The sequence below is a fragment of the Narcine bancroftii genome, chromosome 7 (genome assembly GCF_036971445.1).
Source record: "Narcine bancroftii isolate sNarBan1 chromosome 7, sNarBan1.hap1, whole genome shotgun sequence".
Classification (NCBI taxonomy): domain Eukaryota; kingdom Metazoa; phylum Chordata; class Chondrichthyes; order Torpediniformes; family Narcinidae; genus Narcine; species Narcine bancroftii.
Window position 1 is genome coordinate 16,134,378 of NC_091475.1, and position 17,185 is coordinate 16,151,562.

The 17,185-nt window shown below is 40.4% G+C and overlaps 1 protein-coding gene across 1 annotated transcript in view; it reads left to right on the forward strand.

The window, feature by feature from the left end:
- mrps6 (mitochondrial ribosomal protein S6) overlaps window positions 1-9,910 on the forward strand; it is a 54,419-nt gene extending 44,509 nt beyond the window's left edge. Inside the window, exon 3 of the mRNA XM_069888995.1 lies at window positions 9,638-9,910. Within this exon, the coding sequence (XP_069745096.1) occupies window positions 9,638-9,821 (184 nt within the window). The 3' untranslated portion in view covers window positions 9,822-9,910. The remainder of the gene's footprint in view (window positions 1-9,637) is intronic.
- Window positions 9,911-17,185: the final 7,275 nt, after the last annotated feature.

Sequence of the window (17,185 nt, forward strand, 5' to 3'; positions counted from 1 at the left end):
GTAATGTTAAGCCATATTGAACAAAATCCCTTTTCTCCGTATTTTGAGGAATGGTGAGAAGGCAAGCAGCAGCTAAAAGCACAGCAAAGGCAGAAAGAGGCTGACCATCTGTGTTCTCAGCATTTGAAGAACCCCTTGTATCTCAAAAAGCACCTTTTACATTCTCAAGGAGTCTCAAAGAGCTGCTAAACCAATTAACTACTATTGAAAAGTGAAAACTGTCATAAGGGAAACACAGGTTGGCACACAAGTGGGATAAATAACCAGATCATCTGTTTCCATGACGTTGGTTAGGGGAAATGTTGACGAATTAGCACATTCGGTAACCTTGAATGCAAAGTCAAGATGAATTCTCAGTGTTCCGCATACCATCTCCAGTGATAGAAGACTTCTTTTCCACTGTACTAAAGCATCAGCCTACGTTTGTGGTTGCAGATCGAAGGAAGAATCCCTGTTTTACGGACTCAAGTAAAGGAAACTACAACTGAGCCAAGGGTTCAAGCCCGAAACGATGGTTATGTATTTTTAATCTTTGCTATATAAAGGACACTGTTTGACCTGCTGACTTTCTCCAGTATTGTATATTTCATTCCTTTTCCATCAATGCTCTTGTCACTGCAAATTATTAAGAGCTCCTTGACTATAGACCCTACCTCATTATCTTGCAAAAATTTAAGAATTTTAGATTTCTACTACCAGGGAATATCACATTGGAACAACTATGCATCTTTGAGCATCAGGACATGTATAAATCTTTCACTTCCAATATTAGATATAATAGAGCTCCTGTAGAAAGTTGACAGGATGGTGGTCTGTATTCTTTCCCAGCACAGTCTTCTCAGAAAGTGCAGTCGCTGTTGTGCCTTCCTGACAAGTGAGAAGATGTTGACTCCAAGGAACTTGGTGCTCTCCACCCTCTCCACTACTGAATTATTGATGTGGAGTGGAGGTTGATCGTCCCTAGTCCTTCTGAAGTCCACAATCTCCTTTGTTTTGTCAACGTTGAGACTCCGGTTGTTACTCTTGCACCATTTCACAAGATTTACCACCTCTTCTCTGTACACACAGGTAAAGGAGAAAGGGTGTGTGTAAAGGGTATGGTCCATTAATGTTGCCAAGAAATAACATTGGAAAAATGGATCTCTCTGACATACTGTGGGATGAGAGAAGTTTGGAGGGTTCTGGGCCAAATGCGGGTCAGTGGGAGATGATGGACTAGTAGGGCCAAACTGGCCGGTTTCTGTGCTGTAAATCGTTATATGATTTTATGATTATAGTACATCTCATCGTTGTTGCTGATGAGGCCAGTTACTGTCGTGTCATCTGCATACTTGATGATGCTATTGGAGCTGAATCTGATGGTGCAGTTGTGTGTCAGTAGCGCACCAGCATTTAGCATTCCAGTTCCAGAACTGGAACTGAAGTGGGAAGAGAGAACAGCCTTTAGGATAGACTGCACAAGGGGTCCAGACTGAGCATAAGAGCAACTGGTTAACAGAAGAGAGAGGGTGTCTGAATTCCAGCCAATTTTGATGGCTAGTTCTTTTGTGATGTGAAAATTTCACCTTAAATCATTCTCATGCAATTTATTGGGGGAATTTCATCTTGTGTATGGATTGCCTTTTGCACCTGTAAATTCACCCTCACCAAACCCTTGGTCCATACATTCATCCCTAATGTCTTCCTCGGTTCCATTTTTTCTATTCAATTAATCTCTATCTATGTACTGCATGTTTAATCAATTACCTGCTATCTATTTTTTAAATTCTACAATTAGATATTTTAGCCCCTCTCTAGGTGGGCCATCCCTTCAGTGTTAATGCTTCAACCTTGGACTCCAGTTTGTGCCTTGCAACTTTACTGTTCCACACCCATCCTGTCAGGAGTAGTTATCTGAATGGTTTAGTGCAGTGTCCTCTAATTCTTGATAAATACATTTGTTTGAACACCAAATAGTGCTGACTACAGCGAAGAACGGATTTGGAATGATTACTGAATCTGACGGTGTTTGGAGTGCTACATTAGTAAGCGTTGAGTCTGTCGAATTACCCTTGGGTTTATGACTCCATTTTCGTTGATGATTTATCTTTATGACTCCAGCCGAATTTTGTTTTCATTTGTAAAAATGCAGCCATTGTTGGCAAGGTGGTATCTTGCAGTGCATATTTACATAAAGAAAAAGTAGTTGAAACACAAGCAGAAAGACTTTTTTAATACTTCATTAGTGAAATCTTGCCTTTTATTGAAGTAGCCTCTCATATATTGATTTAATTAAAACTGGTTTCTGTAAAGACATTATTTTCAGTTCAGTAGTTTGAGTTTTAGTTTAAATTTGTTCTTCAGCTGGAATTAACTACTACGAAGAGCGACTGGAAAATAACGTGGTTGACTTCAGGTAGAAACAACCACAATCCAATTGTAGATTTCAAATTTAACAAGCCATTTTGCATTTCAAAAGTTTTGATTCAGGCGCACTGCAAGAATTCTTTCTGGCTTTCTTGTAGAATCAAGTAGAATATGGTTTACATAATGTTGCTGATTTTTCATATGGAATGTGCTCAGTCATATGACGCGTCATCCTGTAAAATTTATGTACTTAATGGGGCATTGAAGTTGCAGCTTTGTATCTTTGTAAAAACTGCACTTGAAGTAATGAATTTTTAAATTTTCCAATGAGGGGGAAAAAAATTAACCACATTATGAAGTAATCAATTCTAGTACGTAATTTATCTTGTGGTGCATCAAGCAGGCTCCATCTGGTTCCTGTTCCGGTTGGTGTCTTGACTGTTACCAAGCAGCCAGTTACCGATACCGGAAATTCACTGTTGTATATGTCTGTATATGACCGCTAGAAGATTGATACTCTTCTCAGTTCAATGACCAAGACAAATGCACGTCTATAGTTACTATAAAAAGGCAAAAAAGGAGACCTGTTTGTTTAATACTTATAAAGAAATTTCTACACCTTATGGTATGTGTGAAGGATGAAATATTTTGTGAACATCACCCTCTTATTCCTTTAAAATGTACATGCCTAACAGATTTCAGCTCAACTAGGGAAGTGGGCCAAGGAACGGCCCATGGAATTTAACTCAGATTAATGTGATTAATTCTGGTAAGTCAAACCAGGAGACGTAACACCGTAAATGGAAGAGTCTTGAAGGATGTTGTGAAACAGAGAGACCTTGGGTTCAAGGTACATACTTTCCTGAAAGTGGCAACATAGAAGACCGATGGTGAAGAAAGTGTTTGGAATACTTGCGTTGATCAGTCATGGCATTGAGGACAGGAGCAGAGATGTGTTACAACAGTACAAGACATTGATGATAATGAGTTTATTGTCATATACATTGTTCTTTTTTTCTTCTTTTTCTTTGGCTTGGCTTTGCTGACGAAGATTTATGGAGGGGGTAAATGTCCACGTCAGCTGCAGGCTCGTTTGTGGCTGACAAGTCCGATGCGGGACAGGCAGACACAGTTGCAACGGTCGCAGGGGAAAATTTGTTGGTTGGGGTTGGGTGTTGGGTTTTTCCTCCTTTGTCTTTTGTCAGTGAGGTGGGCTCTGCGGTCTTCTTCAAAGGAGGTTGCTGCCCGCCGAACATATACTGAGTCTTGGTGCAGCTGAACAGGTTCTTTGTAAATAAAAAAAAACTTCATACTAAACACAATTGAATTAAAAAGACAATAAATTCACAAAAGAAGAGATAATTGTGGGCAGTACAATTATGGTGTAGTAGTTGGCGCAGTATTATTAGCGCCAGCAACTCGGGTTCGATTCTGGCGCTGTCGGTAAGGAGTTTGTATGTTCTTTCTGTGTCTGCGTGGGTTTCCTCTGGGCCTTCTGGGTTCCTCCCATCCTTCAAAATGTATGGGGGCTGTCGGTTAATTTGGGTGTAATTGGGTTTAAATGACCAGAACTGGTTTCTACTGTGCTGTGAATTAAAAAAAACTAAATAATAAATATTCATGGTTACCCTAGTACAAAAAAAGTGACGTAGCAGTAGTGCAGACTGTCCTTTTGTTGGGTCACAGCAGTCCCTGATCAGTGTAACAAGGGGAGGTTCAACAGAAACAGTTGGAAAGAAACAGTTCTTCAACCTAGACATGCTGGCCTTCAGGCTTCTGTAACTTCTGCCTGAAGATAGCAGTGAGAAGAGGTTGTGACCAGGGTGATGAGGGTCCTTTGTGCTGCCTTCTTCATACATTCAGTGTATGAATATTTGGAGTCTGTAATGGGCCTGGCTATGTTTGTGGCTTTCTGGAGCCTTCTGCATTCCTGGGTTGTCAAATTCCCAAACCAGGCTGAAATGCAAATTGTCAGTATACCTTTCACAGTGTACCTGTAGAGGTTTGATAGAGTATTTGATGACATTTGGGATAGTTGGTGCAATTCTTGTTGCCCATTTACAGGAAGGATGCAGAAAACATTCACGAGGATGTTGCTGGGACTGAGGGCTTGAGTTACAGGGGGAGGATGAAACTTTGCTCCTGGTGTGTAGGAGGCTGTGGGCAACCTTATAGGGTCTTATAAAATCATGAGGGGCATTGATAATGTAAATTCCTAGAGGAAATGAGATTCTAAAACTAGAGATCATAGATTTAAGGTCAGATCTGAAAGATTTAAAAGAGACCCGAGGAGCATAGAGGGTAGATGTTGAATGGAAATAGTAGAGGCATATAATTACAACGTTCAAAAAACTCGTACAGGTAAATGGATTGGAAAAGTTTTAAGGAAAATGTGCCAAATACAGGCAAATAGGACTAGCTGAGGTAGATGGCTACGTCAACATGGGCACACTCAGAAGGCCTATTACAATGCTGAACAACCTTTATTTCTCTAAATTACTATATGCGTTTCTTGTTTCTTACAAATAATGGAAACATGAACTAAAATGAACGGGTGGATATCTATTCTGCTGATACATCAGGCACAAGAACTAAACGTTCGAGGTATATGTACAATACATTGAGCTAATTTTGTTGTCCATTAAACTTGGCACAATGAAACCCCGGAAGCCCAGATATCAACAATTAATTCTTGTAATCAGTGCTGTTTCAGTGCTTAGAGAGATGGGCCAACCCAGTGCTGATGCTATGTTTTCCTGTGGAAACATGCAGAGAGCAAAACATTTCTGAATTATAATTGTTTTGGAACAGACTGGGATGCGGCTTCATCAAAATTGTCTAAGTTAAGTTTAGGGATGTCTTAGTGATCTGATAAGGTGAGTGATAATAAAATGTTATGAGCCCAGAGGACCCCAAAACCCAACAGCAATAGATATTCACCAAGACAAATGTTTACTTAAACAAAAACTGCTTTTAATTATCTTTAAACATGAAAACAGGATCAAACTTTATCTTAACTAACCTAACTTAACCCTCTTCTAATTCTAAGTGCACGTGTATGTAATGTGTTTGTAAATTCAGAAAAGTTCTTTGATTCACAGTCCAATCTCACCTCGTTCCTCCAAGTTCATTGGTTGAAGGCAATTCTTATACTGTACACAGAATTTAACATTTATGAAGTTCACCGGGCTTTGGTGCTTGAAATGTAAATGGTTAATGCTCAGGAAGGTTCTTGTTGGTTTTCAGAGAGATTTGTTGTTCGCTGGACACCCACAACTGATTCCTTGTAACCAGCCACTTCAGTGTCTTGCCAAAGAAACTTGCCCCATCAAGGTTTTCCAGGTGATGACCCCTTTCTTTCAAATCACCACAGAGTTCCTTTTTGTTTCCCTTATTTCAAGTGAAACATTAGACAGTCAGGCCTCTCCTCTTGAATGAACCACAAGGGGAACTGAATTCTCTCTCTCTCAGATAAAACCTGTTTTACTCTCTCTGCTTGCAAAACCACATGACCCTCTTAGAACAGCAAGTTCCATTCCAGATAGCGGCTCCGATAAGCTCTTTCATCTGTTGCCTTTTTGTAAACAACGATCCATTAGTGAAGACTCTTGGGCACTCTCCAAAGCTTTTGCAAAGGTTCTTGGCGCCAGCCTAGCATGAGCAGAGCTCCAGTATTTTAAATAAGATCTGTTTTAAAGTGTTTTTATGTGACCTACACTAAAAAACCTGCCCCAATTTATCTCCCAAAAACATATCTATAATCTGTCACGATATCACTCTTCTAAAGTCTGGAAATACCATGCAACAAAAATATCATATAACTGCTTTGAAGTGAATATTTTGTTATGCTCAAAGAAAACTACAGAGTGCACATTTTCTTAATATGCACCATTATTTAAATCATTTAAGACGTTAACATCGTAATTGAAGTTTTGCACAGCTGTGTTTGATTTTTTTGAGCTGCTCTTGCAAGGGTTTAACAAGTTCTATGTTTTAGACACAGGCAATTTGCTCCAACTCGCCTGATTCTTTATTATTAAATGCTTCACTATTCATAATTTATGACCATGGCCCTTTCAAGCTCAATTTCCTGTCTCATTTCTGAAGTTCTTGGAATATTAAATTCCTAAGAGTTGACAACTCTTTTGGTTTCTCACTATTTTCTGTCGATCATTCATATTGTTTAAATAAATTAACAGAAAATGTTTTTGGCACATGGTTCCCTTGCTTAGCATGTGGAGCAAATGCCTTGCAAAATGTCAGCCTTTACTGATATGCCACTAGTTTTCTTCCTAATCATTTCCTTTAGTAGGAACTTGCTGTGCCATGTTTTGAGATATCATTAATGCACTGGCCTAGTTACTAGAGAACACTTGTATTTGGAGAGGGAAAAGGTTTAAGTGATTGCTTCACTGATCTTCCATTTTTCAATGTGCCCATTATAAAGGTTACATTTTCTGTTCAGTGATCTGATCCATTCAGCTTGAGATTTTGTGTGCTTTCTAGATATTAATTGCAAGCATATTTACCTTTTCTTTAAAAAAAAACATGGAATGCCAGGTACTTTATCAATGAAATAAAAGAGGGCAGTTCCATCCAAGCTTTCGCTTAGTGGAAGTAACTCGTGGTGTTACATTTTTACTGCCAAACAAGCTTTACCAGCACCAGCCTATTTTTTTGGCAAAAGTACTGATTAAAAGTCTAGTTTCATTAATGCTGTAAATTTCTTCAATCGGAGATCTAGCCGCAGGTAAACATCAATCAGCCATGCTAGTCACTGCATTTTAACTCTACAATTTTACTGGCAACTGCTTGAAATTTTAATTCGGTGATCTGGTGCTCATGGATCTACCTGTTATGCTGAAGTCAGATTTCTCTGAGACGGCTTGTGATTTTCCATAGTGGTCAAATAATCTTCGTGTGAAATTTTGTTTTCAGAAATCATGAAGTGCATAGAGTCAGCTTAATTTAAAAAAAATGTAGACATGCAGCACAGTAGCAGGTCATTTCGGCCCACACGCCCATGCCGCCCAATTGCTCCAAATTAACTTACAACCTTCAGTATGTTTTGAATGGTGGGACGAAACTGGAGCACCCGGAGGAAACCCATGCAGACATGGGGCAAACGTACAAACTCCTTACAGACAGCATGGAATTCGAATCCTGGTCCTGCTCGCTGGAGCTTTAACGACATTGCACTCACTACTATGCTAACCGGACCACCCGAACGATGAAGGGTTCTGAATGGAAGCGTTCTTTTCCCCACTGATACTGCTCAGAAAAATAAGCAGCGGGATTCCCAAAGTGCGACCTGGTAGCACTTCCGCTGATATTGACCTGCGAGAGTGGAGACATTGCACTGCTCTGCAGGGTCGTTGTGTTGGTCCTGATGCCTACAGCTCCATATTGGTGGCTTTAAATGGTCTTTTAAAGGAAATTACTTTTTTTAAACCTTGCCTCAAGATGGCAATGCCTGTGCTGGCTCATGGCCATGAGGGGTTGCAGATTCTGGGGGAACAGTGGGCAGTGCATATCTCCAGAAACCAGTGATGCTGAACCAGTGGGGAGTTGTTTCACCTTTTTATCTTGATATTTGATTTTGCTTTAATTACAAAATGCAAAACTACTTCATGAAGCTGCTTGCCTCCTAGTAAGTGTCTCTTTTAACCTAAAATGACTGTCCTCATCAATCACATCAACTTGCAATGTACATCATTTTTCAAAGCCTCCGAAAATAAACAGCAGAAGGAGCAGTGAGTTTTGCTGCTCTTATGAGCTTGTAATTATGATCACTTGAGTTACACTGGTGGAAACACCTGAGGTTTTTGACCTTTTCACTGCTGACATGCTGTTTATTTAAATAACTGGGAGAAATAAAAACGAATTGCCAGTTGCATTTGCGTGAGAGCGCTGAGAAATTTTCAGTATCCATTTGGCAATTCAGTACACGATCATAAAATCCTAACTATACCATCTGTATGGCAGCTTGCGACTCCTACTGTACAGTGTGTAACTTCCCCTACCTTTTAATTACTTTTCTGCACTCATTCAGTATTGGCTGTTGTTAATTAATCTGCATACAGTAAAACCCCTGGTATCCAGAATTCAAGCAACTGGCAAAAAAAAACCAAGGAAAATAAGTTTTAAAAAAATTTAAATTTCAGAATAAAATAATCGATAAAAAATACATTAAAATTATAAAAGTAAATGTGTTTTGAAGTATCTGTTAAACTTAGTTGGGAGCAAACATTCTGTCAGCGGAGTGCCTTGGTCGTGCTTTGCTCATAGTAGCTGTTCAAGTTGCGTGAAACAGCAATGGTGTCACCCAGGATGAAGAGCTGGTTGATGCTGCTTGCAGTTGGGGTGGACTCTAAGGTGTCTCCTTATTCCTGCTTAGTATAAGTTAGAACTTAATTTGTAAACTTGGGGGGGGGGTGGGCGAGGGTTAATTAACTATAATGTTATTGTTGATCCTTTGGGTGGCTCCATGGAGGGGGAGCAACCTGCAGATGCAGCGACGGTTAAATGTTTTCAAAAAAATTGGCTGAAAATAAAGTAAAGTAAAATGCTTTTAAAATTTATATATCGATGCAAATGAAGTTTATTCAGTGTAAGTACTGTGGAGTATTAGTGAGGCATTATAGGGAGCAACAAGACTCAAACCAATCCCCATAGTTGCTGGATACCAGGGGATTTACTGTATTTCTAAATATGCACTCATTTTATCCAATGTTAAGTCACTGCCTTTGCGAGGAACCTCATAGTGATGTCTCTAATCAAGGGTGCTAATAAAAATGTGGTTTTCGGATTTATTGTCTGAGTACTTACATACAACCCTGAGATTCTCTTTTTTTGCTTATGAGGTGGAATTACCACTTATTGGTAGTGTAAAAAAAAAACCTGCCTCAATGTACACATGTAAACAAATAAAGAACTCTGAACAACTGTGCAGTACAGAGAGGAAGAAAAAAATCAATAAAGTGCAAAATTTAAGAGTCTTTAAATAAGTTCCTGATTGAGTTTGTCATTGAAGAGTCTAGTGATGGAGGGATAGCACCTGTTCCTGACCTGGTTGTGCAAGTCTTGTGGCTCTTTTCTGTTGGTAGGAATGGGAACAAAGCACATCCTGGGTGGTGTGAATCCTTGATGATTGCTGCTGCTCTCTGAAGGCATCGTTCCCTGCAAATGTTCTCGATGGTGGGAAGGGCTTTAAGCACATCTGTAGAAATTTGGCAAGGTTTTCCCAATGGTATTTATTTGAAGTGAACTTACTTAGCATGTTTTGTTTCAGATACTACTTGGTGGATTTTGATGCGCCTCCTGCCATTATCCCCACTATGTTGGATCATTTAGCTCGTGACGTTGATGTGGTCAGACCTACAATACTCAAGAAACAGCCACCAAAGACTGATGAAAACTGCCTAGGATTGATCCCACCCAACTATGAACTTAAATTGCAGTCCAAAAGGAAATGATCTTGCATTGTTTACAGTCAAATATTTAAAAATGTTTACTTGAAAGCTTTGAAAGGGAAACTTTATTAAAGGCAAGCTTTACAATTGAATGTCTTTTTTTAATTTATTGTTCTTTGATCCAGCTTGTACATTTTGATTATTAAAAAATAAGTGAGCAAATTAAGTTTGATATTCAAGCAAGCATGGTGGCCATTTTTACCCTGGTATTTTAAATTTAAGTTTTTTAAATTTAGACTTGCAGCATGGTAACAGGCCATTTTGGCCCATAAGCCAGTACTGCCCAATTTACACCCTCAATACATTTTGAACAGTGGGAGGAAACCAGAGCCCCCAGGGAAAACCCATGCACACAGGGAGAACGTATAAACTCCTTATAGACAGTGTGGGATTCGAACCCTGGTCTTGATCACTCGCTGTAAAGGTGTTGCACTAACTGCTACGCCAACCACGTGGAACTTGCTCTTCAAAAACTGGGCCACTTGTCTCTAGAGTTATCATAGCTTTGCGATAAGTCTGGAGAGGTAAGTTGCATATGAAAGAAGCATTTGACTGAATACAGCTTCAAGGTGTCCTGTACAGGGAAAACATTCCAATGCATGGACCTGACACTGAAAAGATGGTGATGACCACATTTTTTCCTTTGAAATTTTGAACAATGAGGTGTGGAAACATAAGATCCTGGTGTGGGAGATGTTAAAATATTTTTACCAGTGGGGAAAATCTTGAACAAGGAGATTAGGGATGGCCATTTGAAGTGTGCAGGAACAGGGTGGCGAATCTCTGGAATTCTCTGTCCTGGAGGATTGTGGAGCTGGACCATTAGGTGCATTTGGCAGTACAATTATCATTAGGGGTTAGTGCAACTCTATTACAGCATTAGTAACCCAGGTTTGAATCTGGCACTTATCTAAAGAGTTTGTATGTTCTCCACGTGTGTGTGCATGGGTTTCCTCCAGGTGCTCCATTTTCCTCTCACTTTCAAAAAACAGATGGGCTTTATGTTAATTTGTGTATTTGTGCGGTACGGGCTTGTGGGTTGGAAGGGTCTTTGACTGTGCCATATGTCTAAATTTAAAAAAAATTAAAGGTGATAGAGGGCAAGAAGGGCTCACCAAGAGCCTCAGGCACTGAAGCCTTCCTGATCACACCAGAGGTTTGGATCAGGAGCTCGGGTTGCGGATGGATTGAACAGGAGTCTGTGCGGCTACAAGGGCTGCGGGAGCACTGGAGGAGAATCCACAGACACAGTGATTCTGAGGGAATTCTCTTTTGCCTCTTTTTCTCTTACTGTTGCTGGACAACATTAATGGTGACTCTTTGCCTTTCAGCAGGTAGAAGGCCATTTCGTGTAATACATGCACTGTACTATGACATGACTAAAAAAAACCTTGAAAAGGTGGTGAAGGATTGTTAATAAGAAAGTCATAGAGATCAACCAACTCAACCAAAGACATAGTCGTAGGAGGTCCTGAGAGCAATGTCCTAAGCCCAGACATCTGCTGCTTCGTTAATAACCTACCATCAGGTTTCCTGATGATTACAATTGGATTCTATTCCTGACTCTTCAGCAAATGAAGCAGTCCACACCTAAACCACATCAGACATGGGCTGATATGTGGGAAGCAACATCCATGCCACCAAAGCATTAGACAATGACCATCTTCAATAAGAAAGTACAACCTGATATTCAATAGGATGATTGGCGTTGAATACCCCACCGTCAACATACTAACCATGGACCAGAAGCTCACTGAGCCAGCCACCGCAGTAGGTCATATCTTGTGAACGATTCATCTCCTGCCACCCTAGAGCCTTTCCACTATTGACAACACCCAAGTTAGAAGCATGAGTGAACAACAAAATACAGTAGATGCTGAAATAATGAGCCAACGATGAGGTAATGGTGGTCACATAGGTTGAAATAGTCAACGTTTTGGGTGGGTTTCCTTTTGATAGAGGATCCAGACTTGAAACGTTGACTAACTATTTTAACCAATGAACGATTTTCTCCATTGTCTCATTATTTGAGTCAGATGCATAATTCCTCAATGAATACAGCTCAATTCACATTCAAGAAGCTCAATCTTATTCAAGAAAAAGTAACTTACTGATTGGCACCCTTCCACATTATTCTCAACGAGGCTGATGAAATCTTGTTGCAGAGGCATTAACTAACCTAGGCCACTGCAACTGAACCACCCAATCCTGCGAGCTCAACCACCAGACAGGATGAACCCCATGGAAAGGAGGGATTTCCCTCCATCCTGAGCTGTTCTTTCATCATGACAAGGTCCCTACCCAATGGCATGATGGGAGTCCCTCCACCAGAAGTGTTGTGTCTGTTTAAGAAGGGATGTTAGGGATGGCAATCAATGCCAGCCTTGTTGGTGGCACTCACGTTCCAAAAAGTAATTGTGCCAGTTATCTATGTTAGCCCATGCTTTTACCAGAATATCTGCATCTACATCTTGAGAAAGTTAAAAGTAACTGTCCTCAGCACTAAGGTACCTTCTAAGCCAGCCATTGAAGCCTGATTTTAAGTTGAAGAATGAGGTATGATTTGGGGTCGAAGGGGTAACCTTCCAGTGACAAGTGGTGTGCCACAGGGTCCATTGTTGGATCCAAATGTAGCTGGCATGTTTAGTAATTTTGTGAATTGCATTAAAATTGGTGGTAGAGTGGACAGTAAAAAAGCTTATTTAAGACTACAACAGATTCTTGATCAACTGATAAGTGGGCTGAGGAATAGTAGATGGAGTACAAGATGATGCAAGTTGCATAATAAATGGTAAGAGCCTGAAGAATGTTGTGAAGTAGACAGGTTTATTGTTCCCACAGAGGTAGACAGGGCAGTGAAGTCCTTTGGCATGCTTGCCTTCACCAATCAGGGCATTGGGTAGACCAGTTGAGACATAATGATGAGGAGACCAGACCTGGACTATTGTGAGCAGTTATTTTTTAATTCACAAAATGGTAAAAAAAAAACTAATTCCAGCCATTGAAACCTGTGCTGCCCAGTGGCACCCATATAACCTCCAACCCTGTACATTTTTGAGGGTGGGGAGGAAGCCAGAGTACCTGGAGGAAATCGAAGCAGACATGGGGAGAACTAACAAGCTTGTTACAGACAGTGCCGAATTCTAACCGGGGTCACTGGTTCTGTAACAGCGTTGTGCTAATTCTTTTAAAAATGTAGACATACAGCATGGTAACAGGCCATTTTGGCTCACACGTTCATGCTGCCCAATTTACACCCAATTAGCCTACACGCCTGGTATGTTTCGAATGGTGGGAGGAACCAGAGCCCTTGGCGAAAACCTATGCAGACACAGGGAGAATGTACAGACAGCACGGGGTTTGAACCTCAATCCTGATCTCCAGCACTGAAAGGTGTGCCAACTGCTACATCAACCATGCTGTCCCTAACTGTGCCAGTTCTGGTCACCAAACTGTAGAATGGATGACATTAAGCTGGAAAGGGTGCAGACTAGATTCACGAGGTATGAGTTATAATGAGAGGCTAGGCTTGGATTTGTCTCCTTGGAGCATAGGAGACTGTGGGGAGATCTTTTAAAGATACAGAAGATCAGTTGGGGGGTCATGAATATTCATTATCCTTACCCCAGCACAGGGGAGTTTTAAACTATAGTTTAAAAATAAAAAATTAAGAGAACAGAGGAGCAACTATCAAACAATAGGAGATGCACATATAGAATGAGCTGGCAGAGGAAGCTGTACAATTATGATATTCCCAAGCTATTTGGTTTGATACAAGGATAGGGAAGGTTTAGAGGGATATGGGTGAAATGTAGACAAGTTGGGCCAAAGGGCCTGTTTCTATCCTGTACAACTCTGACCTCCCAAAGTTTTAAACAGATTTCAGTACCAGAGTGATACTTTATTTGGAATGCAGTTGGTAATAATTCAGTTTAACCTGCTTTTGATAAGCTGAATCCTGAAAGCCAATTAAATAAAAACAGGATTTCAAATGAACATTTCCCAGCCAGTTGGGAGATTACCAATGATATTACAAGGATTTTTATTCTTTTATGGGATCTGGGAGTTGCTGTCTGGCCAGCACACATCACCCATTGCCAAATGGATTGGAAAGAACTGGACCATTGAGATGATCTGCCCCTGAGGTTTGTTGGAGTTTTAAACCACTGGGTGGGTTAAACATAATGGCAACAAGAGTACAGCATTCGCTCCAGCCTTGAACACGATTATATTAATGTCCTCTTAACATTGAATCAGGGTCAATAAAGTGTCAAAATTAATTAAAGCAAAATCACAATTTTGGAGAAAATAATTAAGTTTAAATTCAAGTTCATTATACATCCAACTGGACCAAACAGCACTTCTCTGGACCATACTGCACACACATACGTAGCACATTATAACTTCATGTATACATACGGATATAATTTAAAATTAATATCTGTAACTATTTGGAATTATTGTTACTTGTTAAATGAAAAGAGGGCAGGGAGCCAATAATTGTACAAAGTTTTGATTGAGAACTATTCCTTGAGAATGGGAACGTGTACATATTATTCAACTCTGTAAAGTAGGGGAGACAGAGGGAATTGTGATTAGTTTAGAAATCACTTCATGATTAAAGGCAGACGGATTGAGCATCTTGAACTTCTCAGTTGATGAGAGAGCCAGCATTGATCTGTATGGAGAGATCATTCCTGACAAAAGTGCCTGAACGTTGACTGAGTAATCACTCCATATCCACGTGGACTTAGATGCCATTTGCTAATGCCCTGAGAAGAAACTTTCGCCAAAGTTGAAGCTTATTTAGAGAAGATGAATTTGTTATAGCCTATCAGGTCTTCCCTGTAATTCAATCATGTGCTGATACATTTACTCAATCACCCTCACTTCCCGGCCTCACCCCATAACCTCTGATGCCCTGGCAAATTGAGAATCTACCAATCTCTGCCTTAAAATACACCTCCACAACCTCCTGTGGCTCAAAATTCTATAGATTTACTACTATCTGGTTGAAGATATTCCCACACATCTCTTTTCTAAGCACACGGCCTTCAATCCTGAAGTTCTGCCCTCTTGTCCTAGAATCTCCCACCATGGGAAATAATGTTTCTATCTCTACTCTGTCAAAGCCTTTCAACATTTAAAATGTTTCAATGAGCAACATGCTCAGTGCAATATTTTTACAGCGCCAGTGATTGGGACTGGGGTTTGAATCCCATGCTGTCTGTAAGGTGTTTGTATATTCTCCTCTTGTTTGCGTGGGTTTTCTCCAGGTGCTCTGGTTTCCTCCCACCGTCCAAAAAAATGTACCGGGGTTTGTAGGTCAATTGGGTGCCACAGGGTCATGGGCCAAAAAGGTCTGTTACCATGCTATATGTCTAAATAAACAATTCCCCCTCATTCTAAATTCTAACGAATACAGGCCAAAAGCTGTCAAATGCTCCTCATATGATAACCCTTTCATTCCAGGAATCATCCAAGTGAACCTTCTTTGAACCCTCTCCAATGTCAGCATATTGTTTCTTAAATGAGTAGCCCAAAACTACTCACAATACTCCAAGTGAGGTCTCACCAGTGCTTTATAGACCCTCAAAATTGCACCCCTGCTCTTAATGACAGGATGAGTCTAGTGCTCTCCTAGGATCTGTGCTGAGGCTGCAGTTGTTCACTGTTTTTGTAACTGACTTCTATGATGGGTAACATGAACAAAACAAAAGAGATAATTGTGGGCTTCAGGTCGATGAAGGTCGACCATTCTCCACTGCACATGAATGGCTCCATCGTGGGGAGAGCGGAGAGCACAAGTTCCTTGGTGTGCATATATGGACAACTCATCCTAGACCCTCAACAATTCCTCATCAGCCAGGAAGGTGCAGCAGTGCTGACACAACCTCAGAAGATGTGGGGGACAAGGGTATTAGCCCCCATCTTGTCAACAGTTGGAAGGGTCCTGTCTTACTGTATCATTGCGTGGTCTGGTAGCAGATCGGAGTCAATATAGAGGTTTATTAAAACGGCTGAGAAGATCGTTGAGGGTCTCCCTTTCCTCTATTGACTGTATTCACCAGGAACATTTCTTAAATAGCCTTACAGAATTCTTGAAGACATTTTCCATCCATCGCACAGTATCTTTGACCCACTACCATCGGAAGGAGGTACAGGAGCTTCAAAACCAGGACTGCCAGGCTGTGAAATTGCTTCTTTCTGCAGGCTCTGAATCTGATTAATGATATCCTGTAACCTTGGGTCTCATAAATAAAACAAGTAAATTATTTCAAAATGTTTATACATATTTATTTTATATATTTCTACGTGTTGGGTATTATGTGTGTATGTGTGCACACTTTGCTTTAGAGAAACACTTTGATTTGGTTTTATATATACAGTTAGATGATTTTGAACTTGAACTTGATGGGTTTATTCAACCAAGTTTATTGCTTACGTTGAAGTAAAGAGTTGACAGCCATGTAGAAAGAATTGCTAACTTACATTGAGATTTTAATGAAGTGAATGCATAAAGCTTTGAGAAGTAGCATTTACTCATTTGCAGGGTATGAATTGGTGGTGCTAGCATTTATTGTCTATCCTTAACCGAGGAGGAGGAGAGCACTAATCACAAAAAGGCTAGACTGGAGAAGGACGGCACCATTCTTTTCTGAAAGGGCTTGATGACAGTTTTATGGACACAATCTAGAACTTATTGCCAAGAAGGATGTTGGACCTAGAATTTTTCTAAAGAGAGTAAAAGAGTAGATGAAGTGATGGACAGATACATTAGTGGAGAATGCAATTGGATCAATGGCTTTGTTATGTGACACACTGACTCCGTGTCAGGACCAGAATCAAGATGTTAATTTCTACTGCTGGAGCATATGAGGTTGTGATGCTAAGTTAGATTTACAAAAATGTTGCCTGTGTTTCAGCATCTGGAATACAAGGAGAGATTGAGAAAATTAGGTCTTTATTCCTTGGAATGTAGAAGGCTGAGAGGGGATTTGATAGAGGTGTTTAAGATAATGAGAGGGATAGATAGAGTTGATGTGGAAAGGCTTTTCCCAATGAGAGTAGGAGAGATGGATACAAGAGGTCATGGGTTGAGAGTTGATGGGCAAAGATTTAGGAGTAACATGAGGGGGAACTTCTTTACTCAGAGAGTGATTACTGTGTAGAATGGGCTTCTGGGAAAGGTGGTGGAGGCAGGGTCAATTTTGTCATTTAAGAAAGAGTTGGATAAGTATATGGATGGGAGTGGGATGGAGGGATATGGGCAGAGTGCTGGTAAGTGGGATTAGAGGAGGGTACTTGGATCAGTGCGGACTAGAAGGCCCAAATTGGCCTGTTTCCATGCTGTAATTATTATATGG